Source organism: Copadichromis virginalis, linkage group LG23 (genome assembly GCF_057382275.1).
Source record: "Copadichromis virginalis isolate Kocher_CV1m ecotype Utaka linkage group LG23, C_Virginalis_male_GT1.1, whole genome shotgun sequence".
Taxonomy (NCBI): Eukaryota; Metazoa; Chordata; class Actinopteri; order Cichliformes; family Cichlidae; genus Copadichromis; species Copadichromis virginalis.
In genome coordinates, this window is record NC_140639.1 from 49,961,187 (window position 1) to 49,987,435 (window position 26,249).

The 26,249-nt window shown below is 43.2% G+C and overlaps 1 protein-coding gene across 3 annotated transcripts; it reads left to right on the forward strand.

The window, feature by feature from the left end:
* Nucleotides 1-307: 307 nt before the first annotated feature.
* On the forward strand, nt 308-23,895 carry LOC146682061 (NLR family CARD domain-containing protein 3-like). 3 transcript variants are annotated; one of them, XM_085448504.1, is made up of 6 exons: nt 308-625; nt 2,889-2,991; nt 4,810-4,888; nt 4,993-6,778; nt 8,848-9,021; nt 23,679-23,895. In XM_085448504.1, the coding sequence occupies exons 1-6, from the start codon at nt 516-518 to the stop codon at nt 23,893-23,895; spliced, it is 2,469 nt and encodes an 822-aa protein (XP_085304630.1). In that variant the 5' UTR covers nt 308-515. The 3 variants fall into 3 exon arrangements, with proteins under 3 accessions (XP_085304630.1, XP_085304631.1, XP_085304629.1); XM_085448503.1 differs by lacking the exons at nt 308-625; nt 2,889-2,991; nt 4,810-4,888 and adding exons at nt 11,109-11,288; nt 16,239-16,418; nt 17,758-17,931 and having other exon boundaries at nt 4,963-6,778; XM_085448505.1 differs by lacking the exons at nt 2,889-2,991; nt 23,679-23,895 and having other exon boundaries at nt 312-623; nt 8,848-9,025.
* Nucleotides 23,896-26,249: the final 2,354 nt, after the last annotated feature.

Consider the following 26,249-nt stretch of genomic DNA (forward strand, 5'->3'; position numbering starts at 1 on the left):
TGGCACCTTTATATTTAATTTATTCCAAAATAAATCAATAAAGGTAGAAAAGAACTCTCAGTGACATTAAAAATCTATTTTTAAAGACAGATGTGACCAAGTGCAACAAATATAAGATGAGATGTTTACAGATATTTGAAGTATTGATCATATGTAGAACACAGAGCAGGTCCAATAACAGAGTCATGCTGCTCACAAACAGCAGTTTGGTTTCATGAGCTCACTTCCTGCAGTGATCCTCAGCTTCTCTCCAAAGGAGCCGTAACATGTGGGCTCCTGACCATGATGATGATCCCAAACACACTGAGTTCCTTCATCCACCTGATCATGTACTTATTAAATAATGTGATGGTTTTGGTGTTTTTTAAAGACTTTGAGCCTCTAAAATAACTGGTTTGGACTTTAGGGCCAAAGCTCCAACATTAGAAAGCCGTCAGTGTGATGCTTCCAGTACAACAGCACCTCTGAGTGTGTGTGTTTACCTCTCAGACTAACTCCACCCTGACATCAAGAAGATGGAGGAAGAGGACGGAGCAGCATCTGCAGCATCCAGCTGTGTGTCTGTGAGGAGTGACGGAGTTACACAAACACCTCCACCTTACAGTCATGGACCTGCAGCAACAATGTAAGAACACTACTAACTTTATTAGTCATTTCAACATAACCATGACAGAATCATTGATCTGTGATTGGTTCAAACTGTTTGATCTGAGTTTGATTTTTATTGACTTGTTTTCTTGCTAAGATCTGAACTCTGTAAGTTTAAGTGAAGTCAGTGCAGCAGAATCAGAGAGAAGAGCTGAGAACAAACTGAGTTCATTCAGAGACAGAAAAAACCGCTGATGATTGGCTGACCTGTCAGCGTTATGAGGCAGACACAATATCACAGAGGGATCAGCTGATCATATGGCTGTCAGAGAGAACTGATCAGTTATTGATGTTTGTGTTTGCAGAGGTCAGAGGTCACAGTCTCCAGTATCCAGCTGTGTGTCTGTGAGGAGTGACTGGTCCAGAGAAATACTTCCTCCAGGCTTCAGTCATGAACCTGCAGCAACAATGTTCTTCAATCATGGAGCTCAGCTGACCATGTAAGAGAGCTGCTGACTCAGAGTTCAAAGGTTGTTTCTATAAATGTTCTGCCAGTGACATTATAACTTAACCTCACACTGGTCTGTGTATGAAGTATCATTTAGTGGCAGTTGTTAAAGTTGTATAATGATGATGCTAGTTTGGGGTGTATTTTCCTGCTGATGCAAATGCATCTACTTTGCCCTTTGTCTGGTGCTTTGGACAAAGACGTCCAATGAAACTCAGAACGACACAGTTTGCACCACCAGCAGGCAGAGGAAGTGGCTGACATCCAGAAATCCTACCAGTGGCTGAACAAAGCTGGACTGAAAGACAGCACAGAGGCACTAATCATGGCAGCACAGGAACAAGCTCCGAGCACAAGACCCATAGAGCCCGGGGTCTACATGGCTCTTTTTGGGGGGGTTGTGTTGTATTAATAGTGACTTTGTTTCTTTGGACCAAAATCTTTTGTTTTTCAGTTCAGTTGCAACATTGACTAACACTAATGCAGGGGTCGGCAACCTGCGGCTCTTTAGTCCTTACAGTGCGGCTCCTCGTGGTTTGGGAAAATAAATTAGAAGTATTTAGCTGAAGTGTATTTTATTTATGTTCTTTTTTAACTTGTAGTTCTAAATTGGAAAATTATTGTGATATTGAAATATAAAAATAAAATTATATTTTTTTATTTTTTCATCGCTCAAATAAGCGTCACACTCGCGGAAGCCGGTGTACCCGCCGAAACGAAATTAACCAGGTAAAATACATATTTAGGCAGAATTTTGCAAATATCTATTTTTCATCTTTCAGCAGCATAGAGCTTTTTTTCCAATTATTTTTTAAAAGTCAGGTCAAGGCTCCAAAAGCCCAAAGGAGATATAAGGGTGGCGGCTCACAGCAGTTTTTGTTTGCTACATCATTTTAGTTCAGCTGGGTGTCTTTCCTTTTGTTATATTTCTTTAAGAGTTCAAATGTGTTCATTACATAAATAACCTGTAATTTTCTCTGTAGCACTTCATGGATTTCATAAGCAACACACCTTAGTTGTTCACACAAAGCATAAAGGTAAAAAACAGTATATACAGTGTTATCTTCATTCTAGATGTCAAAAAGTATTTGTGGCTCCCAGTGTTTTCTTTTGCGTGGAAACTGGCTCCAAATGGCTCTTTGGGTCCTGAAGGTTGCTGACCCCTGACCTAATGGTATATTTTTTTTAGCTGGATCGTTCTATAAAAACATGAATCAAATCTGAGAAAAGTTTCCACCTGACCTGTTGAATGTTATTGAAGCCAGAAGTTTGCCTTCATACTGTGTTTCTTGCATGCCTTTTGTGGTGTACTAATTGATGTGAAATGAATGCAATGTGGTTGTGTTTGCAGAGGTCAGAGGTCACAGTCTCCAGCATCCAGCTGTGTGTCTGTGAGGAGTGACTGGTCCAAAGAAATACTTCCTCCAGTCTTCAGTCATGAACCTGCAGCAACAATGTTCTTCAATCATGGAGCTCAGCTGACCATGTAAGAGAGCTGCTGACTCAAGAGTTCAAAGGTTGTTTCTATAAATGTTCTGCCAGTGACATCATAAATGATTCCTAATGGTGGTCCGGGTACGATAATGCTAGTATCAATCGTAGTTGTAATGCAATCCAAGGTAATGATTTCTTCTCTGCTGCTGTGAACGTCTCTGCAGCCGTCTGTACTCTAATCTGAGACAACTATTACTGACAGAAACCATCACATCATCCAGTTTGTGTGTTTGCAGCTGCTTAAAAGATTTTAAACAGAGATTAATCAGTAATTCATGTGATGTGTTTGTGTTTGCAGAGGTCAGAGGTCACAGTCTCCAGCATCCAGCTGTGTGTCTGTGAGGAGTGACTGGTCCAAAGGAAGACTTCCTCCAGTCTTCAGTCATGAACCTGCAGCAACAATGTTCTTCAATCATGGAGCTCAGCTGACCATGTAAGAGAGCTGCTGACTCATTTACGGGTGTTTGAAATTCTGTGACCACTTTGTAATTTTAGTTTATATTTTTAAAGTGTTTTTATTTGTAGTTGCCTGTATTTTTATTACACTGTGTGTAACGTGGTGGTTTGTGCTGTTTGGGATTGTTTTGGTGTATTTGTGTCAGAACATCAGATAAATGATTTCATCACATTTTAAAAGAAAGTATCAGGATAATAATCTGAACTGAGTCATCAGAAATAGAAAGATGGTCTCAACAGGCCACTGAGCTGATCTCCAAAGAAATGCAGAAGATTGAAGAGTCCGAGGCTGTTTATTTGTCACAGGCATCGTCATACACGTACAACACAGTGAAATGTGCTGAGCTGCTCCTGTGACTGGACAAAACATTAGAAACAATCATTAAATGAAATAATGAAACATTGTGCAGATGTAATGTTAAAGTGCTTTGTGCCACATTAGCACAGCATGTACTGACAGAGCAGTGCAAGCAGAACAAAGCAAATGAGCAAAGTGATGTAAACAGAGTAACTGAACAGAGTGAGCAGAGTAATATCAGCAGTAATGAAGCAGCAGGATCAGTGTAGCAGCGTGTGACGTCATAATGAATCAGACATGATCTGAAATATGACAGTGAGACAAGAACATGATGTAAGGTCCTGTTTAAACCCTGATGGTGATGCTATGAGGGGAGCATGTTCTGATTTAGGACTTGGATGGTCTGAGGATAGAAGCTCCTCTCTGTTTGTGTCCTGATGGTGCAGAAGCTTCTGCCTGATTGTAGAAGGAGCTGAAGCCAGCATCATCCCAGAGGTGAAGCTCCTCTGTGTGCAGACCTGAGGTCAGATTCCTCCAGGCTGATGTTCAGGATCTACAGAAACGTGTGGTTGTAGTTATTGCTGCACTGTGTGCTGACAGCAGATACTCAGAACAAAGCGCTGCACACGTGTTCTTTACAAACATCTGTACATATAAAATATGGATTATGGCAGTGAATGAACACGTTTCTGTCATTTGTTTCATTGGCTTCTTTTTTCTGCCTGTGTTCATGTGATTAACGTCTAACACATAAACAGGTTTGTAATCAAACATCACATCATCAGGGAGGCATCATGAAACAAAGTTACTGCTGGAGGCTGAACTCAATTTGGTGGCAATGTTCAAAAATATCACTCAGATCATTTCAAAGCTTTTAGTTCTTCTTCTTCACTTCTGTAAAATAATAGAAAGGAAATCAGAACCCAGAAGTTCACTTCCTGATGACTGAACTCTTTCAAAATAAAGCTGAAAGCTCTGAATGTGACACCGCTGCTCCACCACAGTTTTTAGAGGAGGTCAAAGGTCAGTTGAAAGTGATGGATCCCAAACTTCCAGTACATCCAGTGAAGGACATAATCAGCTCTGTGATGAAGGCTTTTACTGTGGAGTTTGTAGGCTGATCACTCTGTGTTTAATAAGACAGGCAGGAACAGCAAAGGAAACTTGGATTCTGAACTCAAACACAAGTTTCTCCACTTTGACTTTTCTCTGTGACCATCAGAGCTTCTGCACAGTGTCATCAAATCTGGATGTTTGTCACTGACAGTCAATGATTTTAGTGATAAAGAAATGTGTTCACAGAGGGAGGAAGAGGAAGAGGAGTGGTGTCTGTGAGGAGGAGCAGCTGTCCTGCTGTGCTTTGTGTCAGGACGTCCTGAAGGATCCAGTCTCTACCAGCTGTGGACACTGGTTCTGCAGACAGTGCATCTCCTCATACTGGGACCAGTCTGCTTCATCAGGAGACTGGTCCTGTCCCCAGTGTGGAGAAAGATCCAGAAGCAGAGCTGGACTGCAGACAGCCAGTCAGAGCAGCTGTGTACAAAGTAAGACTGAACATCTGTCTGCTGATGGACTCATTTCTGAAAACTGGACTTCTTGTTGTTGTTCAGACATTGAAGAGTTTTCTTTCTGTTTTTCTTTCTTTCAGCAGATGTTGGTCTGCAGGAGGTTTTAGATGAACATAAGATCAGTCTGAGGAGGAGATGTGAACGTGTGACTGAAGGAAGTGATGAAACAGGAAGTAGAACCCTCCTCAACAGGATCTACACTGAGCTCTACATCACAGAGGGACAGAGTGAAGAGGTTCATAGCCAACATGAGGTGAGACAGCTGGAGACAGCTTCCAAGATGGACGCCCTCCATGACACTCCAATCAGGTGCCAGGACATCTTTAAAGCCTTACCTGACCAACAGAGACCCATCAGAGTGGTTCTGACCAACGGCGTGGCTGGTGTTGGAAAAACCTTCTCAGTGCAGAAGTTCACTCTGGACTGGGCAGAGGGCTTGGAGAACCAACATGTCAGTGTGGTGGTTCTGCTTTCATTCAGGGAGCTGAACCTGATCAGAGAGGAGCAGTACAGTCTTCTGGAGCTGCTCCATGTTTTCCATCCAACACTACAGAAGGTCACAGCAGAGAAGCTGGCTGTCTCTCAGCTTTTGTTCATCTTTGACGGCCTGGATGAAAGCAGACTTTCATTGGATTTCACCAACAGGAAGCTGCTGTCTGATGTCACACAGAAGTCATCAGTCAGCCAGCTGCTGACAAACCTCATCCAGGGGAATCTGCTTCCCTCGGCTCTCGTCTGGATAACTTCCCGACCTGCAGCGGCCAATCAGATCCCTCCTACATGTGTTGACAGGCTAACAGAAGTACGAGGCTTCACTGACGCCCAGAAGGAGGAGTACTTCAGGAGGAGATTCAGTGATGAAGAGCTGTCCAGCAGAATCATCTCCCACATGAAGACATCCAGGAGCCTCCACATCATGTGTAGAATCCCAGTCTTCTGCTGGATCACTGCTACAGTTCTGGAGCACATGTTGACTACAGAGCAGAGAGGAGAGCTGCCCAAGACCCTGACTGACATGTACTCACACTTCCTGCTGGTTCAGACAAAGAGGAAGAAGAACAAGTACCACGAGGGACATGAGACGAGTCCACAGGAGCTGACGGAGGCTGACAGGGAAGTTCTTCTGAAGCTGGGGAGGCTGGCGTTTGAACATCTGGAGAAAGGAAACATCATGTTCTACCAAGAAGACCTGGAGCAGTGTGGTCTGGATGTGACAGAGGCCTCGGTGTACTCAGGAGTTTGTACAGAGATCTTCAAAAGAGAGTGTGTGATCTTCCAGAAACCAGTCTACTGCTTTGTTCATCTGAGCATCCAGGAGTTTCTGGCTGCAGTCTACATGTTCCACTGTTTCACCAACAGGAAGTCAGAGGTGCTGAAGGACTTCCTGGGAAAAAAATACAAAGAGTCATCTCTGGACAATTTTTTGATGGAAACACTAATAAAATCCTTCAGGAGTAAAAATGGTCGTCTGGACCTGTTTGTTCGCTTCCTTCATGGCCTCTGTCTGGAGTCCAACCAGAGACTCTTAGGAGGTCTGCTGGGTCAGACAGAGAACAGTCCAGAAACCATCCAGAGAGTCATCAAGAATCTAAAAGGAAGGAAGACAAAATCCTCTCCTGACAGAAGCATCAACATCTTCCACTGTCTGATGGAGATGAACGACATCTTATTATCTCAGGAGATCCAAGAGTTCCTGAAGTCAGAGAACAAATCAAAGAAACTCTCTGAGATCCACTGCTCAGCTCTGGCCTTCATGCTGCAGATGTCAGAGGAGGTTCTGGATGAGTTGGACCTGAAGGAGTACAACACAACAAAGGAGGGACGACTGAGACTGATTCCAGCTGTGAGGAACTTCAGAAAGGCTCGGTGAGTCCAGATGTGATCATTAATATTATCAGTTGGTGATAGTTTAGTTACTCAGTCATAAACTGCAATCATTTCTTATTTGAGGTCACACTAGGGCTGCCACAAACGATTATTTTTGTGATTATTTGACTAATCAGATCAAAAATAAAACATACAGCTTATTGCACCAGCATGCATCTGCTGTTATATAACTATCATTAGCTTACAGCTTAGAGTTTTTAAGGTATGTGCTAACTAAAAATAAAGACCAGATGATAGTTTATTAAACTTTTAATGAAATTTGCAGATTGTAGCAACAAACAGAAAGGCCCCCAAAATGTGTGCAGAGTTCTTCAGTGTGATTTCTCCACGATGAAAGCACACTGTGCTCCACATAGTTATGAAGATCTTGATTAACCACATTAGCTTCACATTAGTAACTTTGTCCTCGACAGCTCGGCCATCTTCAGAACCTGCCCAGGAATTGAACTGCACATGTGCACTGGCTCCAGACGTGGGGTTGTCCTGCATAGTCAGTGGTGTCAGTAGATCATTAAGTAAAATAATATGTAACTAGATTCCTTTGAAAGAGCAACCATGGACGACAAAGCTGGGCGGAGTCTGCTCTAAGACACCAAATGAGCAAATGTTTGGTGACCTGTATCAGTGATCACCTTTTTGTTGGCCTGGTCCCCCAGTCCTCCCACTCCCCCCGGTCCTCGGTGGATGCTGTCACTTCCTCTGACACCGGCTCACCATTTATGTTGTGTCAAAAATCAAACGTGAAGATCTAATTTACTCTAAACTCTCTGACTGTTACTAATATAGTCATAAAATATGCAACAACCACTGGAGATGGAGATGAAGCTTCAACTTGCAGAAAATAGTTTATTAAAATCAGTTTGAATAAACCCAAGGCTCAGAGCAAAAGAGACAAAAGCGCCCCCAAGTGGTCAGACAATAGACGAACAGAATAAACCCTATCAAAGACAAACACGCTGGAAGCATCTTTTCTAACACTCCAGTATTTATTAGCATTTATTATAAATTTATTGTGACTTTGAAGACGTTCAGTGTTTCCTTTGGTATAACGGAGGTCTGACTACAGTCCAGTAAACACACTGATTAGGATTATAGATTAAACTGCAGTAATACTTTCACAGTGTGCAGTGATGCACAGGTCGAGTGGTTTTACACTGAAATTCTCAACAACAGGAAACTATAAGAATTTGTTACTCTAATAATAAACATAGAAGAAGAAAAACATTTTTCATTTAGAGTTGATGAATATAAATGAATTTGAACTTTACAAACCAATCAAAGACAAACTGATCCATGTGAGTTTATAACAATATTCAAAGGCTGCTGCTGGACACAGACAGGTAACATCATTTTGACTTGCTGTCACCTGGATCTGGAGTCATAAACACTGAAGCGCTGAACATTAATACAAGTCTGTTTCTGCCAACTAGTGATAAACCTGCAGACTAATGGCACAGAAAGCTAAAACGAGCCAATCATTTCTGTGTTTAGTTCCCCTGAAATCAGATGTGATATCAGCAGCTCTGAGTTCATTCATCATTATTGTCCAGTGATGAGATTTCTGCTCCGTTTGGTGACAGTCAGCAGATTTTTCCTGAGTGTGGACGTGAACAGTCGTACCTGACAGCAGCAGGTAGCAAACAGAGATCGTCTTTCCAGCTGGAACTCTTCACTGAGCTGAACTCATTCAAAATGTTCTGGATTCAAGACAGGAAACAGTCCACATGTGTGTCTTCACTCTGACTCTGGATCAGATCTCACTGACAGACTGTGGACATTATGGAAGCCTAAATGTGACACCATCTTCCTCCTTCATCTGCAGATTAAAGCCAAACAAAGATTCTCATTAAAAGTCTGCAGGTCTGAGAGAGACTCAATCGTTGTGTCATGTCAAACACAGTAAGAGGAGCTGAAGCACAGATGTGAAGAGCAGATGTTCATCAGATTATGACCTCACTCTGTTTTGTCTTCATATACATTCAGTCTGTGTTTATAATGCAGACTTTCTGCTTTTATAATAACACATTTTGTATTTTCTATGATCACAGACTGGCTGACTGTGGACTCTCAGGGACTCATTGTGAAGTTGTGGCCTCGGCTCTGAAGTCCATCCCCTCCCATCTGACAGAACTGGACATGAGTGAGAACAAGCTGCAGGATTCAGCAGTGAAGCTTCTGTGTGCTGGACTGGAGAGTCCAAACTGTCGACTGGAGACTCTGAGGTGAGTTCACTGACTGCAGCTGTTGTTGTTTTTCTATATTTCTGATCTTTGATATTTGAAACGTTCTTTAGTTCCTAAATGTTCAGGATGTGTCTGAAGACAAATGTGAAGAAGTTTGAGTGCTTTCAGAAATGTTGTGTCTTTCCAAACGACTGAACAACAGTTTTTCCTCTTGGCTCCAAATAGAAGTGACAGACTTGAGCAGGGTTCATTTAAAGGCTGACAGAAGTGGAGTGGTGATGGGGAGATGTTTGTCAGGACAGCTTTTCAGCCTCCACAGATTCATGTTGTGCTCCATCAGTCAGTGAAGATGAAGTCAGTACTGGTGAGGCTGTAGAGTGTGTGAGGGATGTGAATGAGGCTGTTGGAGATCTGATGATAGCAGATAAAAACAGGCTGCAGAGACTTTGAGCTTGTGTGGAAACAGACAGAGAAAAGAAAGACATGAATGTCAAAGCTAATAAAGGTGAAGTTAGGAGCTGTGATGATGTTCATGTATCAGAAGCTGATCGGGCTGCTACAGAGACGACCCACACAGCTGCTGTGGTGAGGTTTGTGTTAAAGCAGAGGAACACAGGCCCACACATGACAGCAAAGCAGGATTCAGGCTCTGTGAGAGGATTTCAAACAGAAGCTGGAGAAGAGAAAGGACTACAGAAAGAAGGCAGCTGAGACCAGTCCAAGTGTTTCCATGGAGCCCAGTCTAACATTCATTTATACACTAAGGTACAGAAGTGAACGGGAAAATGAATCCATAGTTTCAAATGTAGAAATAGTTCTCAGTTCATTTACAGAGTTTAATACAGTTCATGAGGAAATGTTCAAAACAGCAGCTGAGAAAAAATCTGCTTCACAAAGTTGGATCCAATTCCAATAGTTTGTGATGCACTTGAACGCAGCGTGAGCAGTTCACTGCCTAACCCCACAGAGACTGTCAGTCTGGACTTTTCTTTATTTCTATTGGCTGTCAGTGAGATTTCAGAGCAATCAGAGACTGTGGGTCTGTGTATGAAGTATAATTCATGTGCAGTTGTTGAAGTTGTAGAATGAGAAATGGCAGTTTGGGGTATTTCCTGCTTTCATTGTCCTGCTTGTGCTGATGAAAATGTTTATTGACGTGTGAATTCATTCTTCAACGCTCGATTCTGCCTGAACAACGAGAAAACTTTGCTTTGTGTAACAATTCAAAGCACTGAAGCATCGACTTATTTCATTATCCAACAATGAAAACAGGAAACACAGACAGCTGGCCTTCAAAGTAAAAGCTGCTCCTTTTGAAACATGTTGGTGGTAAAATGTAAGAAGAGCTGAAGCACATAAATGATCTACATGCCAAAATATTAAACACAGTTGATATATTTGTGTGAGTGTTGTGATTCAGGTGTAGATGTAATAATGTACATATAGCAGAGTTTTCTCTTCTAGATCAGCTGATCAGAGTAAGGCCAATCAGCTCTGAGCATGCTCAGTCTGAGTTATGGAGCCACATACTATGATTCACCATGGCAACGGCATGAGCAGAGGCTCCGTGTGAATCCAGAGGAGCAGAAACATGAATGATGACAGTAGATGTTTGTGTGAAAGTGCTGGAAGCAAATGAGTGTGTGATGTTCTTTCAGTGTTGCACTTTGTAGACGCTCCCTGAGCACTGGTCTCACAGCCAGCTGCACATAGAGACCAGTGTTGTTAGTCCAGGTCAGAAGATGACTTGTTGGAATGAAAATGAGCTTGTAGTTTGTCTGCTTGAATAATGTGACTGGAAAAAGGTGTTGGACTTCAAATATGTCCATTTCTGTCACACTTCACCTTTAAAAGTGAAGCCATGTGGTTCCTGGAAGGAAAAACACGACTTTTTCAAGTCTTTGTCCTGTTTTTATGAGAAATGTACGACTTTAATGTGAAACATTCAGAGTTTTTTCTCTTGTTGTGTTTGTTTGAAGCTGCTTCCTGTTGGCTTCAGCTGTTTGGAGTTTCCATTTTCTAAACTTCTACATTCTGAACCTTCTTCAGCTCTGAACAGATGATGAAACACTGAATGATTTCAAGCACTTTGTCTAATAAACTTACATCTTTCATTCTTTATACAGATTGAAGAGCTGTGGTTTGTCAGATATTGGCCTTGATTATCTGGCAGCAGCGCTGAAGTCCAACCCCTCGTATCCCACAGAGGTGGACCTGAGTGGAACCTACAGGCACCTGCAGGATCCAGGAGTGAAGCATCTGTGTGGTTTCCTGGAGAATCCACGATGTCGATTTGAAACTCTGAGGTCAGTCAGCATGTTTTAGTTGTGCTGAGATGAATATGATGTGAAAGTTGTGCTGACACTAAACTGCAGACATCAGGCTGATATTATACTGATCCACACTGAGGATCTTCATGGTAAAGTCTGTTTTCTTCTTCTCTGGTTTAGTCCATTGACTGCAGCAGAACAATGTTCACATTTCAAACAGTGATGCTCAACGTATGGCCCGCGGCCCACACGCGGCCTGCCCACCTTTCCTAATTCAGAGAGAGGGGACCCTGATTAACTGTGTAGCTTCTTCCTCACAGTTCTAAGTATCAGACACAACAATGAATAATCCACAGCTGACTGTCTTTAGCAGGTCAAAGGTCACGGCACACAGCACTCTGTGAAACAGTTTGGAGCAGGAATTCTTGCACATTTACAAACTGACACTGCTGCACGGCATGCTGGGTAATGCTAGCTGCTCAGGTATGGGCGTGCTAACGGCTGTGAGGCTCTGTGGCTGCAGAACACTGAAGAAGAGAAAAGAGAGGTGGAGGATGAAGAAAAGAGGCGGAGATGAAGCAGAAGTTAAGCTCCAGAGAGGAAATGTTTCTGTGTGGGTGGGTGATAGGTTTGTAGCTTGAACCTATTCGCTGGAACGTTGAAGACAATATAATTACACAGCAAGCAAGACACGAAGTAGGCAAAGTTCTTCTTGTTACTCATTCAATACAATACAATTCAATTCAATTTTATTTATATAGCGCCAAATCACAACAAAAGTCGCCTCAAGGCGCTTCATAGATACAGAGAAAAACCCAACAATCATATGACCCCCTATGAGCAAGCACTTTGGCGACAGTGGGAAGGAAAAACTCCCTTTTTACAGGAAGAAACCTCCAGCAGAACCAAGCTCAGGGAGGGGCGGGGCCATCTGCTGGTTGGGGTGAGAGAAGGAAGACAGGATGAAGACATGCTGTGGAAGAGAGACAGAGGCTAATAACAGATATGATTCAATGCAGAGAGGTCTGTTAACACATAGTGAGTGAGAAAGGTGACTGGAAAGGAAAAACTCAATGCATCATGGGAATCCCCCGGCAGCCTACGTCTATTGCAGCATAACTAAGGGAGGATTCAGGGTCACCTGGTCCAGCCCTAACTATATGCTTTAGCAAAAAGGAAAGTTTGAAGCCTAATCTTAAAAGTAGAGATAGTGTCTGTCTCCCGAATCCAAACTGGAAGCTGGTTCCACAGAAGAGGGGCCTGAAAACTGAAGGCTCTGCCTCCCATTCTACTTTTAAATACTCTAGGAACAACAAGTAGGCCTGCAGAGCGAGAGCGAAGTGCTCTAATAGGGGGATATGGTACTACAAGGTCATTAAGATAAGATGGGGCCTGATTATTTAAGACCTTGTATGTGAGGAGCAGGATTTTGAATTCAATTCTGGATTTAACAGGAAGTCGATACAGGAGAAATCTGCTCTCTCTTTCTAGTCCCTGTCAGGACTCTTGCTGCAGCGTTTTGGATTAGCTGAAGGCTTTTCAGGGAGTTTTTTGGACATCCTGATAATAATGAATTACAGTCGTCCAGCCTGGAAGTAATAAATGCATGAACTAGTTTTTCAGCGTCACTCTGAGACAGGATATTTCTAATTTTAGAAATGTTGCGCAAATGGAAGAACGCAGTCTTACATATTTGTTTAATATGTGCGTTGAAGGACATGTCCTGGTCAAAAATGACTCCAAGGTTCCTCACAGCGTTACTGGAGGCCAAGGTAATGCCATCCAGAGTAAGAATCTGGTTAGATACCATATTTCTAAGATTTTCAGGGCCGAGTACAATAACCTCAGTTTGATCTGTATTAAGAAGCAGAAAGTTATGCATGAGGGAGACCTGCCTGGAGCCAAGTGTCGTTCCCCATAGCACTCCTTTTATTGTGGTTACATGAATATGCATAGGGTCATTAACATATGATGTCTACATAGGTATACATGTGAACAAAGAATACTGTTTGTGTGTGTGTGTGTGTGTGTGTGTGTGGGGGGGGGGGGGTCAGAGTGTGACCCCATAAATGACTTCCCTAAACCTGCTGGTCTGGAAGTCCAACAGTTCATCTAAACAAAAGGCACTTAGCCTAAAACAGATATAGATACGTTTATCCTGCCATAAAACAATAAAACAAGGTACGACCTCTTCCCATGCTCCCAGGATGTAGGTGTGCATTCCAGTGTGGAATACACACCAAGCCTTTGCAGCCTGCTAAAGATCACACATCCTATCAGTACACAATTGATTATACACCTCTAAGCATATATGGTTAAATATTTCTAAGCATAAATGACAATCAACAATACAAAACCTAACAGCGGGGCTCAGGCAGCTCCGCCCACACAGTGACAGTGAAGCAGGTGAAGAGTAATAAATGAAGACAGCAGACAGGATTTGATAAGCTGATGTACAAACATGTAGAAACGGGTCCATACAGACTGAAGCGTGTCTCCTTTGCATCTTCCATATTTGATACTGAGAGTTTCCAGAAGAGCAAACATCAAACACGCCTCCAAACATGTGACGAGTCAGACTGACATCATTTCTACAGAGAACAGTGTGAGCTCTCAGCAGGTCACTTCAATAAGAAGGACAAAGTGCAGCAGGAATGACTAAACCCACTAACAGTCTGATATCCCCGTGTTCCTGTTGTTCTACAGCATCATCATTAATGCTGCTCCACCACCATCACTGCAGCTGACCAATCAGCTTCTGTCACGTCATGTGACGCTCTGTGACTCAGACTGGAGAAATGCTAAATGGCTAACCTGAAGCTAACCTGAGAAACAGTCAAAGTACTGATGATTCCTACAAAGTGTGTGTGTTCAGTATGAGATGAGTGTGAATGAAACCATGGAGGAGCGGGCCGTGGCTGCTCTCACACACGTTTGCTGCAGGGGCGGAGCTACAGAAATGTTCATAGGGGGTAAAATCAAAGCCATTATTGTTGACACATATGCAGCTGTTACATCCTGTAATATGCATTAAATATGGTTCAAATACATTAAATGCATTAAATATACATGTTTCATATAAATAAAGTCTACAACTGTGTTTTCTTCAGCCCACATAAGGAAACAGTTGAGTCAGATAAATGTCGTGTCCAAATTCATGGGCTGCATCCTCCTGAGGCCGCATTTGTAGACCGATTACGTCACAGCGACGCGCCAAAGGCTGTCCAAATTCGTAGACTCCTCCGAATGCAGCCGACAAATGCGTCCTCCTTTTCCCCGAATTTGAAGGATGGGTCGGGTGTGTCCTTCGTGGCCTACCATATCCCAGAATTCATAGCGCGGCCCAGCCAAACTCCAGTTTCCAACAATGGCGGCCGCTACTAAGTTTTAAAATTACTCATACTAATCTTTCTGGGTCAGAAAATAAACTTTTAACATATTTTCAGGCGAGAAAGTAGCTGTGTAAACATCAAATATCAGCTCGGTTTATCAAGATACCGCATATTTGCAAAAGTGCTTCGACGTTTTCGGAGACGTCTGCTACCCACCAGCTCGAAAGCCAGCCGGGAGCTCGAGGTTACTGATGCGGCCGAGAACGGCACAACTCCCGGCACATCATTTTCAGATCACCGCGGACTTTCGCTACTCGGGTTAAACGTAAGATATAAGTCACTTAGACAACCTAAAAATGTTATTGTTTGGCTCTTTTCAGTGTTTTGTTTGTTCGTGAGTAAATCGGTTTGGCTGAGATTAAAGTTATTAGATTAGATAAAATAAAACTTTATTAATCCCCCGGGTGGGTTCCTCCTTGGTTTTTACAGAGCTGACTAAACGGCAAACAGAAAACTGATTAAACAGAAGTGTGAGACAGTCGAGAATTTATGCCAGTGTCCTGTTATATTTTAGATAGCAAGGAGCAGACGGCTGAGTTTATTAAACTCCACCGAGACAGACTGTCCAATTTCACGGCCGTTTACTTCCGGCCTACCCAAACTTCTGAGGACCCGGCCCACGTAGACCGCGAAGGCCAGGTCCTCAGGAGGATGCAGCCCATGAATTTGGACACGACCAAAGACAGAAGGCCTTTTCCACGTCCCTCTGCTCAGTGTTAAAGTGCTGATGATGTTCAAGCTCAGGCAGCAGGAGGGATTTCTAAGCATCCTTCACTGATCCACAACAAAGGTCCAGAGTTTGATCCCTCCTAGTAGGACAGGAAACATACTGATGAGAGTTTCAAAGTGTCTTTGTAAGCAGACATGATTGAAATGAGCCAGTCTGAGTTTGGTTCCTGCAGTTTGTGCTTCATAAACAGAGCTGAAGCAGAGGCAGCGTGTGCCTGCAGGTGAATGTACACTGCTGTTATAAGAGCTGTGGAAACTCAGGTCAAAAGGACGTAACCACACTGCTGACAGTTCCAGGACAGTCACAGAGTTACAGCATGAACTGCAAACATGAATAATGACAGTAGATGATTGTGTGAAAGTGCTGGAAGCAAATGAGTGTGTGATGTTCTTTCAGTGTTGCACTTTGTAGACGCTCCCTGAGCACTGGTCTCACAGCCAGCTGCACATAGAGACCAGTGTTGTTAGTCCAGGTCAGAAGATGACTTGTTGGAATGAAAATGAGCTTGTAGTTTGTCTGCTTTAATAATGTGACTGGAAAAAGGTGTTGGACTTCAAATATGTCCATTTCTGTCACACTTCACCTTTAAAAGTGAAGCCATGTGGTTCCTGGAAGGAAAAACACGACTTTTTCAAGTCTTTGTCCTGTTTTTATGAGAAATGTACGACTTTAATGTGAAACATTCAGAGTTTTTTCTCTTGTTGTGTTTGTTTGAAGCTGCTTCCTGTTGGCTTCAGCTGTTTGGAGTTTCCATTTTCTAAACTTCTACATTCTGAACCTTCTTCAGCTCTGAACAGATGATGAAACACTGAATGATTTCAAGCACTTTGTCTAATAAACTTACATCTTTCATTCTTTATACAGATTGAAGAGCTGTGGTTTGTCAGATATTGGCCTTGATTATCTGGCAGCAGCACTGAAGTCCAACCCCTCGTATCCCACAGAGGTGGACCTGAGTGGAACCTACAGCAACCTGAAGGGTTCAGGAGTGAAGCATCTGTGTGATTTTCGGGAGAATCCACGATGTCGATTTGAAACTCTGAGGTCAGTCAGCATGTTTTAGTTGTGCTGAGATGAATATGATGTGAAAGTTGTGCTGACACTAAACTGCAGACATCAGGCTGATATTATACTGATCCACACTGAGGATCTTCATGGTAAAGTCTGTTTTCTTCTTCTCTGGTTTAGTCCATTGACTGCAGCAGAACAATGTTCACATTTCAAACAGTGATGCTCAACGTATGGCCCGCGGCCCACACGCGGCCTGCCCACCTTTCCTGATTCAGAGAGAGGGGACCCTGATTAACTGTGTAGCTTCTTCCTCACAGTTCTAAGTATCAGACACAACAATGAATAATCCACAGCTGACTGTCTTTAGCAGGTCAAAGGTCACGGCACACAGCACTCTGTGAAACAGTTTGGAGCAGGAATTCTTGCACATTTACAAACTGACACTGCTGCACGGCATGCTGGGTAATGCTAGCTGCTCAGGTATGGGCGTGCTAACGGCTGTGAGGCTCTGTGGCTGCAGAACACTGAAGAAGAGAAAAGAGAAGTGGACGATGAAGAAAAGAGGCGGAGATGAAGCAGAAGTTTTGCTCCAGAGAGGAGCTGTGTCTGTGTGGGTGAGGCTCAGGCAGCTCCGCCCACACAGTGACAGTGAAGCAGGTGAAGAGTAATAAATGAAGACAGCAGACAGTATTTGATAAGCTGATGTACAAACATGTAGAATGATGGTGGCAGCTACAGAAACAGGTCCATACAGGCTGAAGCGTGTCTCAGTCTGAATGTACACTGCTGTTATAAGAGCTGTGGAAACTCAGGTCAAAAGGACGTAACCACACTGCTGACAGTTCCAGGACATTCACAGAGTTACAGCATCATTTGTGACCATAAAGACAGAAAGCTCATCCAAATCCTGGGATTAAAAGTCTGTCCTGGTGGTGTCCAGTCAAACACGTCTCTGTGAAAGCTTCAATCCAACAGGCTCCAAAGTCCTTCTGCTCATTTCCTCGCCGGGTTCTTGATGCTCCTGTACCATCTCTCTGTCATCCTCCTCGCTCCCTCTTTGCACTCACAGTCTTTGTGCATCATTAACACTCACATGTGGAAAACCAAAGTTTTACTGGGCAGAAGATGATCATCAGTGACTCTGTCTTTAAAACACTCTTGTTAGAAATGTACGACTTTAATGTGAAACATTCAGAGTTTTTTCTCTTGTTGTGTTTGTTTGAAGCTGCTTCCTGTTGGCTTCAGCTGTTTGGAGTTTCCATTTTCTAAACTTCTACATTCTGAACCTTCTTCAGCTCTGAACAGATGATGAAACACTGAATGATTTCAAGCACTTTGTCTAATAAACTTACATCTTTCATTCTCTATACAGATTGAGGAGCTGTGATTTGTCAGAGATCAGCTGTGATTATCTGGAAGCAGTGCTGAAGCTCAACCCTTCGTATCCCAGAGAGGTGGACCTGAGAGACCACAAGCTTCAGGATTCAGGAGTGAAGCAGCTGTGTGTTCTTCTGGAGAATCCACAACATCAAATTGAAACTCTGAGGTCAGTCTCCACGTTTTAGTTGTGCTGACACTGTCGATCTGTGGAACTAAAACCTTTATACAGGAAGTCTGGTTCAGCTCTTTGTAGACCTTCTAATCTCTGATGCTCTGAGTCTTACTCAGTAGATGATGCAGAGTTGTGAAGCCGATGTGGGTGAGGACACTCGCCCAGCTCTAACTACTTTGACGTCCAGGTGGCTTCCCTGCTTGTCCTGATACAAACAAACCTGAGTAACCTTGCAGGTCAGATCTCATCAGTCACACCTGTTATGGCAGCTCTCCTCTAGATTGTAGTTCTTGTTAACCTGGGATGGTTTTAGAAGCCTGGACCACAGACTGCAAGGGAAGATATTACTGGGAAAGGCCAAAGCAACCTATTAGACCCATTAAACACTAACATAGATGAATACTCAGATTTAAACCTTTATTGTTTCACAAAGGGTTAAAAAGGGAACGTCCACAGTTTAGACTGCAGCAGATTTTATTAAAGCAGTTTGACAGGAGCAAAGCAAAAACACAAAGAATAAGTGTTTCACATATTAATACATATAACATAATAATAAAAGAAAAGCAAAATAATGATACAAAAGAATGAAAAAGTTGTCCAGAGCAGCAGGATGTCTGAGGTCTGCAGAAACACAAAAACACAGCAGCTAAAAATAGTTGTTGAAAGAAAACGAGGTGGGAGCTGCTGATTCCTGAGCTTTGATACTGGATTAGCTTCAGTAGTTATTCCCATCACTGCTGTAGGAGCTACATTTAGTCACAGCTGATTGTCTCCTTTGACCAATCAGAAGACTACTGTTGTAAAAACAAGCAGACAAAGAACCAATGAGAGTGAAGAACAGGATAAAGAGCTCGTGTGATGGAGGCAAAGCAATAATCAGCAGACTGTAGCAGTTTCTATCTGGATGAAAGTAGAAGGAGCTCAGCGGAGCTCAGTCCCATATCTTTGGTTAGAAACAACATCAGTGATTTCCTGCTGCTCGAGATGATTCCAGCAGCTCTCATTACAGCAGCTGATGAGAGAAACAGCTGATGGCTCACAGCTCGTGCACTGTTGGATCTCCAGATGTTCACGTGGCTGAAGTCTGTGAAGAAACTGTGGTCCACGTAGTTCACACGGCCTCAGATTGGACCGAGCTCCCTGGATCACTGCAGCATCCTCAGCTGGTACATGGACGTCTCTGTTCCTCAGTCTTGGAGCCCCTGCAGGTCCGTCCACACCACCAGGTCTTCTCACTCACCTTTCCTTTGTCCTCGTCCTTCATCGGCCGTGCTGTGTCTTTGTTCCTGCGGTGTTGTTCCCACGATGCAGCGCTGATGTTCCCTCCTTGAATGCACAACAAGTACGGTGCTGGTCTTTCTCGGGTGGAGCAGAGACAGATTGAAGTCTTTCAGGCTTTAGTGCCGACTTCCCTGACAGAGGCTGGACTCCATGGTCTGCACAGGAGGCTTCTACACTGTGTGGAGGTGACTCCTGGACTCGAAGACAGGCTGCAGGTACATGTGTGATGAAGAGGAGCTACAGCAGTGTGATGGAGCTGCAGGTCTGAAGGAAGTCCTGCTGTCCTGTCCCACCCTCATCTTTGCTTCCTCTGTCTTCTCTGGACTTGTCCTCCTGTTTCAGAAACAGCACTGCTTCATGCCGAGGGTGGACGGGAGCGTTGGCTCTGATTCTTTTACCGTCCACCACAAGGAGACACTGATGCTGACCTCCTGATTCATCTGCATGTGTTCTGCTTCACACTGCTCACCTCCACCAAAGACTTCACAAACATCTTCTTTCTTTGAGTCCAGTTTGTCCCACAAACACTTCCAAATCTCCTCCTCTGAGATTCTGCAGCTTCTTGCAGTGTGACTCAGCTGACTTCTGACAGACCACAGACTGGCACAGCATCCACATGTGTCTCCTTTCAAACAGGCTCTTGATGTTTCCTCCCACATCATTCTGGCCTCTCAGTCTCCTTTGTTCTCCAGCTCTGTAGCTCCAGCTGGTGAAGCTTCAGTTTTCCATGTTGGTAACAGTAAACTACAGCCTCTGCTGTCAGCTGGGTAACTAAACAGAGCTGCAGCACGTCTCTGCGGTGGTGCTACATCCAGCCTGCAGACGGCCGTCTACATGTTGTAGTGGTTTACAGTCACCAGGGGGCGCTGTCCCAGCCATGCAGGCAGTGGGCTGCTCTGCTTGTGCTGTTGTTGGTGAAGCTGAAGTGAAAGCGAGAGTTAAAACACTGAACAGTGTCCACTGAGCTTCTCATGCTATTCTCATGCTCAAAGAAGTTTAACAGGAAGGACGACTCGTCCATCAGGCGTCCAGCTGTCCGTGACCGTGTCCACAGCAGAGTGTGACCGAGGCTTCATGCTAACACGCACACATGAAGCTAATACCACCACGAGCAGCTGCTCAGTGGATTTGGAGGACAAATGTCTGCAGCTTCTCACAGGCAGTATGCAGAATGTGGATCTCCACAAAGACTGTGGAGAGCTCGTCCCACACTCTAAATCCACACTTGTCTGCACAAAACTTCTCACACGTTCCCGTCACAAGTGTCTTCTAAGTGAAGCTACCAGGTTCAGGTGCAGCTTGTTTATCTGGAGCTGCAGGAGATGATCCATCCTCACAAAGCAACACAGACAGCAGATATGCAAACACACAACACAACCAAAGGATTCTCTCTGCATGTCTGTGGCTGATGCTGCTGGAACGAAGCTGTTTGAAACCTTGTTGTTCTGCACTTTGGGACCAGAAGAGGAAACTGAAGCTCTGTGCAGAGGGTCCAATGGAAGCAGCCAAGCGCTGTAAGTGTCTGCTGTACAGGGATGCTGGTTCAGCTGTGGCTCAGTTTCACAGTGTGACTCAATAAAAGCAGCAGGAAATCAAAGCTTGATGCTTTCATCAGTGTGGAAATAAGAAAGTTTCCTGTGACAGACGCTGGAGCTCTTTCACTCTCAGCTTCACAGTTTCAGCTTCAAACTTCTTCCAACATGTTTCTAACACGGCCACATTCCACCTTAATGGAGCTGATATCTTGTGCATCAGCACATTTTCTAAAGGCAGCGATCACATCTTTAGTTTTGGATGTTTAACTGCAGATTGTTTATGTGTTTATAGCACATTAATTACAGCAGCAGCGTTGACCACAGTGCTGTACAAGAATCCAAGATAACTATTAAAATAACTCCTAATATTAATATCACACATCAAATATCAAATAACTCTCATGCTGTATTAAAAGCCAGTGAATACAAATGTGTTTTAAGAGCAGATTTACAGAGACTGACAGCAGGAGCTGGGGCTGTTCGATAGAACGATGTATATATGATGACCATATGAAAACGTCTATCGTTTCATATCACGCTCTTTGTTTCCTGCTTATGTGTTTGTGTTTTCCAGATAAAGCTTTCAAAATAAATCTGAAGATCCTGTTGAGAGTTTTCAAAATAAACACAATACAGTACTGCGGTCGCTCGTTTATCGAGTTACGTTCTAAAAATAAGTCTCAGAATGAAGTAGCAGCTTTATGTTTTACAAGTATTATAGAAGTTTTAAGGCAGTTAAACCCTCACTGCACACTTTCTACACTTTTCTCAGACAGGCATGAACATTTTCACACTTTTCTCTCTTGTTTAAACAAAGTTCAAACCTTCATAGAAAAATAAGTTCATTATTAAAGAATGAAAGCAAAGTGTTTCTGAAATGTGTCAAATCAGCCTTTGCTGGCATTAAATGAGCTTCTGTGTGAGGAGCACTCGTCCATGGCCTGGGCTCCTCGCTGTCAGGTAAAGTTTCATAAAGCTTTTGAGTTTTTCTGCAGATAATGTTGGTGTCCAGCACGATGTTCTTTTTCCTGCGGTCACTGAGCCACAAAGCCAAAGCTGACTCCATCCTTACGATGTTCTTGTTGTGGACAGTTACAACCTTTTTGCCTCCTTGTTGAAACTATGATGGTCAGCATCTTCCTCTGCCTTTGGCTGCTACCACAGGTGCAAAACGTCTCGTCATCATTGTTGTTTGTTGGGACAAAACGTACAAACATACAGTGCAGCACTGCAGAGTCACACTGCTGTAAATTTGAACACATTCTGTACTGTACAGGAGACACGGCACGAGATTGGCTGACAATGGTCTACAGCCAATCAGGACGCAGAACACAATGCGCTGTAAAAAACAAAAACATGCAAAATTGCACAAAAAAGATCAGCGAAACAGCGAGGCCGCCAAAGGTGAACTGTGTTACAGCGAGGGACCAGCGTATATGTGGTTGTTGGGACGATAAATGTCTTTGAGCTTGTGTCAGAAGACGAGCTGCAGCTTTCTGGACCAGCTGCAGTCTTGCCAGGCAGGTCCCACTAACTCCAACATATAAGGAGTTACAATAATCCAGCTGGGACGTCATGAAAACGTGGATCGCCCGTTCAAGGTTTTTAAAAGATATAAATGATCTCACCTTAGATAAAAGCCTCAGTTTGAAGAAAGACCGCTGTACAACTGAGCTCAGCTGTTTTTCAAATTGCCGTCAAATATAAGCCCCAAATGTAATAATGCGATTTAATAAAAGAGCTGAACCAGTCTAATAGAGTGCCCTTGATGCCGCCATGCTCCAGTGGTGAGGTCAAGATGCTGTGGTCAAGGCAGCGGTCAGATCCAAAAGCACAGCTGAGTCTCCTGATCAGTGGCTGATAAAAGATCATTAAGAACTTTCCAAAGTGCAGTTTCAGTGCTGTGAAGAGCTTAAAAACCAGACTGAAACCTTTACAACAGATTGCAGCTGAACAAATATAATCTTTTACAAAATCTTCGACAGGAAGGGAAGCTTTGAAATAGGCCTGAAGTTTGAGCGGACAGAGGATCCAGATCAGGTTTTTAGTACAGGCTGTACAACAGCATGTTTAAAACAGGCTGTACAACACCTGAACTAAGACTGCTGTTAAAAATCGCTAAGATGTCGGAACCGACAACCTTTAAAATCTTTTTAAACACGTGTTGGAACAACTTCATTTGGACAAGATGATGTCTTTATAGCATCACATCGTTCCTCCACCTGATCAAACCACACAGGCTCAAACTGATCAAAAACAGCTGAGCAGGTGAATATTTTAGCCCCGGTGCGATCTCGGGCGAGAGTATCGATGATGGCCAAAGGGCAGCGTCCAGCTCTACGGCCGCTGAAGAGCAGACTCAACAGACGCGCGTGATGTGGATCCTACTGCTCTAAAACTGGAGCTTCTTCAATCCATTACAGAGACACAAAACCACAAAGACTTGTATAAAACTATCTTCCTTTATTGTCGAAGCTTAAAGAGGATTTTGGAAAATGTGAGTTTTGCCTCTTTATATTTATGGTGGGGATGCAGAACAAGGAGCAAAGATGAATGTGATGCTGAGTCAGCAGAAGACTTGGACTCATTTGATTCCAGCTTTGATATCATTGATTTCAATATGTCCATTTCTTTCACACTTCACCTTTAAAAGTGAAGCCATGTGGTTCCTGGAAGGAAAAACACGACTTTTTCAAGTCTTTGTCCTGTTTTTATGAGAAATGTACGACTTTAATGTGAAACATTCAGAGTTTTTTCTCTTGTTGTGTTTGTTTGAAGCTGCTTCCTGTTGGCTTCAGCTGTTTGGAGTTTCCATTTTCTAAACTTCTACATTCTGAACCTTCTTCAGCTCTGAACAGATGATGAAACACTGAATGATTTCAAGCACTTTGTCTAATAAACTTACATCTTTCATTCTTTATACAGATTGAAGAGCTGTGGTTTGTCAGAGATCAGCTGTGATTATCTGGCAGCAGCACTGAAGTCCAACCCCTCCCATCTGAGAGAGCTGGACCTGAGTAATGACTCCTCCTGGTCTTCAACTAAGAACAAGCTGCAGGATCCAGGAGTGAAGCATCTGTGTGGTTTCCTGGAGAGTCCAGGATGTAAACTTGAAACTCTGAGGTCAGTCAGCATGTTTTAGTTGTGCTGAGATGAATATGATGTGAAAGTTGTGCTGACACTAAACTGCAGACATCAGGCTGATATTATACTGATCCACACTGAGGATCTTCATGGTAAAGTCTGTTTTCTTCTTCTCTGGTTTAGTCCATTGACTGCAGCAGAACAATGTTCACATTTCAAACAGTGATACTCAACGTATGGCCCGCGGCCCACACGCGGCCTGCCCACCTTTCCTGATTCAGAGAGAGGGGACCCTGATTAACTGTGTAGCTTCTTCCTCACAGTTCTAAGTATCAGACACAACAATGAATAATCCACAGCTGACTGTCTTTAGCAGGTCAAAGGTCACGGCACACAGCAGACAGTCAGAAATATTCTAACTCTGATCATTTATCAGTTGTGACACTGTGAGACTTGATCAGAGGTGTGATCATCACAGCAGAGGCCTTTGTGTCAAAGTCACTGAGGATCAAACAGAAACACATGAAGCAGATTTTCCTCTTCTGGCTTTTTATAGCAGATAACCTTCAAAATATTCTGCAGTCGATCAAAAACTGAAGCAAACCATGAAGCAACATGTGAACATGAGCTGATGCTGCTGAAGTGAAGCAAAGTTACAGAGGTTTGATTACAGACACAGCTGAGAGTTTGTAATCTGTCATCATTTTAAAAAGTTTCCATGGAACAGCAGAAATGAGGCTTTACTGTCAGAGGCCGACAGCACTGAACACAACAGCAGACTGGTGGCTAATAAACAGTGAATGATGCAGAAACAGATGTTTGAAGCTGTTCTTGGAGTACACTGAGAGAGAGAGAGCTGTGCAGGCAGGAACAGCCAAAGTCAGAGAGAATTCATGAGCATATTGATCAAACGTGAAGCAGAGTTTGGATCTTCTTTTGCTGCTGCTTCACTCAGTTTTGGTTGGAGACAGATGAAACCTGCAGCTTCAGGATCTGTGAGCTGTCCACTTTCAGCCCCGACGGCGTGTCCGTGTACGTGCCGTCGAGTGAACGATCCACGCTCTGTTTCTCCATCTTTGTGTGTTTAGCTGCTCTCATTTACTGTTTTATCTGTTTGCTGCTTGTTGAAATAGTTTGTGAGCTTTAACCTGAGATTCTGGCAAAATACATTTATATTAAACATCGATTCAGGATTGAATGAATCAACATCGTTTTATTCAAATTAAAACCATTTAAATGGGAACATGAATTTTTTACAGCCGCCTCTAATGCTGGGTAATGTCAGCTGGTCCATGTGCAGCTGGCTGTGAGGCTCAGGGAGCGTCGACAAAGTGCAACACTGAAAGAACATCATCCATAAATATTGAGTAATAACTGGACTCTCATACAGCAAGACTCAAATGCCTTTAAACATCAGCTTATCCTGCTGATCCAAGTCCAACACTGAGTTTGTAAAAACATGTTTGTCAATCATTTTGTTTGGTTTCTGAGGAAAAAGATTCAATAACTTGCTGCTAATACACAACATTTCATCATATTTCCTCATAAGCCTCTTTTGTCTGACCATTTGATCCCATTTGAATTTGCAATAAAGGATCCACAGAGTTTGGTGACAATAATGACAGTAGATGTTTGTGTGAAAGTGCTGGAAGCAAATGAGTGTGTGATGTTCTTTCAGTGTTGCACTTTGTAGACGCTCCCTGAGCACTGGTCTCACAGCCAGCTGCACATAGAGTCCAGTGTTGTTAGTCCAGGTCAGAAGATGACTTGTTGGAATGAAAATGAGCTTGTAGTTTGTCTGCTTTAATAATGTGACTGGAAAAAGGTGTTGGACTTCAAATATGTCCATTTCTGTCACACTTCACCTTTAAAAGTGAAGCCATGTGGTTCCTGGAAGGAAAAACACGACTTTTTCAAGTCTTTGTCCTGTTTTTATGAGAAATGTACGACTTTAATGTGAAACATTCAGAGTTTTTTTCTCTTGTTGTGTTTGTTTGAAGCTGCTTCCTGTTGGCTTCAGCTGTTTGGAGTTTCCATTTTCTAAACTTCTACATTCTGAACCTTCTTCAGCTCTGAACAGATGATGAAACACTGAATGATTTCAAGTACTTTGTCTAATAAACTTACATCTTTCATTCTTCATACAGATTGAAGAGCTGTGGTTTGTCAGATATTGGCCTTGATTATCTGGCAGCAGCACTGAAGTCCAACCCCTCGTATCCCACAGAGGTGGACCTGAGTGGAACCTACAGCAACCTGAAGGGTTCAGGAGTGAAGCATCTGTGTGATTTTCGGGAGAATCCACGATGTCGATTTGAAACTCTGAGGTCAGTCAGCATGTTTTAGTTGTGCTGAGATGAATATGATGTGAAAGTTGTGCTGACACTAAACTGCAGACATCAGGCTGATATT